Source organism: Sinocyclocheilus anshuiensis, unplaced genomic scaffold, assembly GCF_001515605.1.
Source record: "Sinocyclocheilus anshuiensis isolate Anshui unplaced genomic scaffold, SAMN03320099.WGS_v1.1 scaffold1198, whole genome shotgun sequence".
Classification (NCBI taxonomy): Eukaryota; Metazoa; Chordata; class Actinopteri; order Cypriniformes; family Cyprinidae; genus Sinocyclocheilus; species Sinocyclocheilus anshuiensis.
In genome coordinates, this window is record NW_015557119.1 from 413782 (window position 1) to 416658 (window position 2877).

The window sequence follows — 2877 nt, forward strand, 5'->3', positions numbered from 1 at the left end:
ATATTCGCTATAAAATGGGTAGGTTTAGGTTTGGGGGTAGGTTAAGGGGTCTAAAAATCTAAATCGCTTATTGATAAAATTATAAAAATGCATTGATATGAATATCTTAATAATATAAAAGATACGTAAATATTTGTACGGTTTTTTAGCTAAAAATACATAGCGATTTGTACGTTTTAAGCGTTGAAATATGTCTAAATTGTATGTTTTAGCATTAATAAAAACGTACATTTTGTGCTTGTAAATGTTACGTATTAAAACCTACGTATAAACAGGCTGCCCCCTCAGTATACTGGGGCGTTAGGACCCCCACAGAGCACAGGGTGAGCGCCCCCTGCTGGCCTCACTAACACCTCTTCCAGCAGCAACCTAGTTTCCCAGGAGGTCTCCCATCCGGGTACTGACCAGCTCAACCCTGCTTAGCTTCATTGGGCAACCAGTCTTGGGTTGCAGGGTGATATGACTGTGATAAAAGAGTATCACAATGCTGAAAAAGCTTTTTTTGTTTTACATGATTTGAAATCAAACTAATGGATAACTGTTGTGTTTGTGGCCTAAACAGCCGCGGATCAGTAGCGGACTGCAAACGCGTCCTGTGTGAAAGCACAATGAGTCCGTGCTGCTTCTGCACCGCATACGTAATGCACATGGACCGCATACGCACTGCAGACGGAGTATGTGTGAAACAGGTGTCACTCTCCAAGTGAGTCGAGCAGAATGTTTTTTTTTTTTTTTTGGATGGCTGTATTGCCTAGATAAAACGCACACACAAAAAATATCCAGACAACACAATTAGTACGCAGGAATATTATTGCAAATCTACATTTTTAGGGGAGAAGGGAAAACTCAAGGGGAACTGCTGTCTACCACAAATACTTACAACTAGAAACGCTCTCGGTTACTCGCGTAACCTCGGTTCTCTGGGATGAGGGAACGTGACATTGCTTTGGGAATTCCCCTTTCCTCCAAATACTACTGAAGCCTTATTGAATCACGCCAGTGAAACTGGCCAGTGGCGTCAAGCGCGCAAATTATGAGGGGCTCCCACTCTATATAAAGCAGTGCTTGTACGTCATCTACTCAGAATCTTGACTGAAGCAACTTGGCATTCTAAGATCCTGTAAGGCTGAGAAGGCGGGTGTGTTGCTTGCACTGACAGCACATGTAAGGCAAGCAACGACACATCTAGGTTATAAAACCTCGCGAAAGTGCTGGGTGACGACCAGCCTGCCGCCATGCAAATGTCCTGAATAGATGTCATTTGCACATGCCCACGAGGACGCGAGTCCGCGGGTTGAGTGAGCCCAAATCCCTATAGGACGTTCCATGCCCTTAGAGCCAATTGCGTCAACAATCCATTGTGACAGTCTTTGGAGGGCGCACAAAAGGCATGCCTGTGTCCAAGCACTTTAGGCACATAACCCTTCCTAGGCTTTATAAGGTGAGTCTGCAATCACCTGGCCCGAACTCAATACACGAGTCCTCAACTCACAGTGCCTGCAGGTCGCCAATTCTCTTAACAGAGGCCAGCGCGAGCAGGAGCACTGTCTTCGCCGTCTCCATGACACCGAAGGACACCACATCTTGAGCGTCGGGGGAGGGGTGGAGATCCGCGGTCATGAAGCGCACTGGAAGGGGACCTGCAGCAGGGGGGTGAGGAACGCGTGGGCACTGAGCTGGCGCAGGCTCGTCACCTAACCCTGACAGATCTGCACAGGGCTGTACAGTGCGACATGTATCCTGTATGCGACATACATTCACATCAGTGTTAACTCGGCAGTAGAGTTACACTTACGGGACACAGCACTTGTGCGCAATCACAAAAGTACATTATTTGCATCTGCTTTAAAGCCTTGCCGGTTAAACATTTAATTCATGTGTTGTTCTGACGTGCTTCTGAGCTCTTACACATGAAGCGCGTGCACACTTTCAAACAGTGCCTGATTACTAGACTAAGTTGTCTTTCACGTCTGATTGATTTCGAGTCTAATACTGTCAAAAGCACACAAGGTTTACATATAAACACAGTTATGTCTAAAATGATAGTAAACATGCGTGCAGCTCTTAAAGCGACAGTACTAAACATGCTGCCGCTTGTCATTAAAGGGATAGTTCACCCAAAAATTTAATTTGTTATTTACTCACTCACACGTAGTCCTAAACCTGTATTAATTTCTTTCTTGTGCTGAACACAAAAGAAGATATTTTGAAGAATGTGGGTAGCCAAACAGTTGCTGGTCCACATTGACTTTGACAGTAGGAAAAACTACTATGGAAGTCACTGTGGACCAGCAACTGTTTGGCTACCCACATTCTTCAAAATCATTTTTATGTTCAACAGAAGAAAGAAACTAATTCAGGTTTAAAACAACTTGAGAGCGAGTAAATGATGGTATAAAAATAAATCACTATGACAGAATTGACAGACAGATGACAGATTTTTCATTTTTGGGTAAACTATCCCTTTAATATTAATATAAAAAAAAAAACAGAAAAATCACTCACTGCTCATGACTGATGAACTTTAATACAGTTGCTTAAAATAAATAGGCTGATTGATGTATATAGTGTATATAGTGTTTTATTTTAATATATAATATTTAATGTTACTGCTAAATACTGTACCTAAAAAATAAAGCACATAAAGCACTATTTGCATATTATGTGTTATTGTAGTGTATATCTTTTGTTCTTATTTTCTAATAACAAAGATAACAAAGAGGAAGAGGAAGAGCGCGCGGCAGGGCGAGCTGCATGCATCAGTCCAAAAGAAGTGAAATAAAAAGCGCCCATCCATTGAAAAAAGTGTCTCACACGGCTCCGGGGGGTGAACAAAGGCCTCCTGTAGCGAATCGATGCGTTTTTGTAAGAAAAATA

General features: G+C 42.5%; 1 protein-coding gene across 1 annotated transcript in view; it reads left to right on the plus strand.

Annotated features, from left to right (window-relative positions):
- The window catches only part of LOC107677801 (zinc finger protein 721-like), a 95786-nt gene that overhangs the window by 68216 nt on the left and 24693 nt on the right, over positions 1-2877 (plus strand). Inside the window, exon 5 of the mRNA XM_016472838.1 lies at positions 1190-1208. Coding sequence (XP_016328324.1) covers positions 1190-1208 — 19 coding nt within the window. The remainder of the gene's footprint in view (positions 1-1189; positions 1209-2877) is intronic.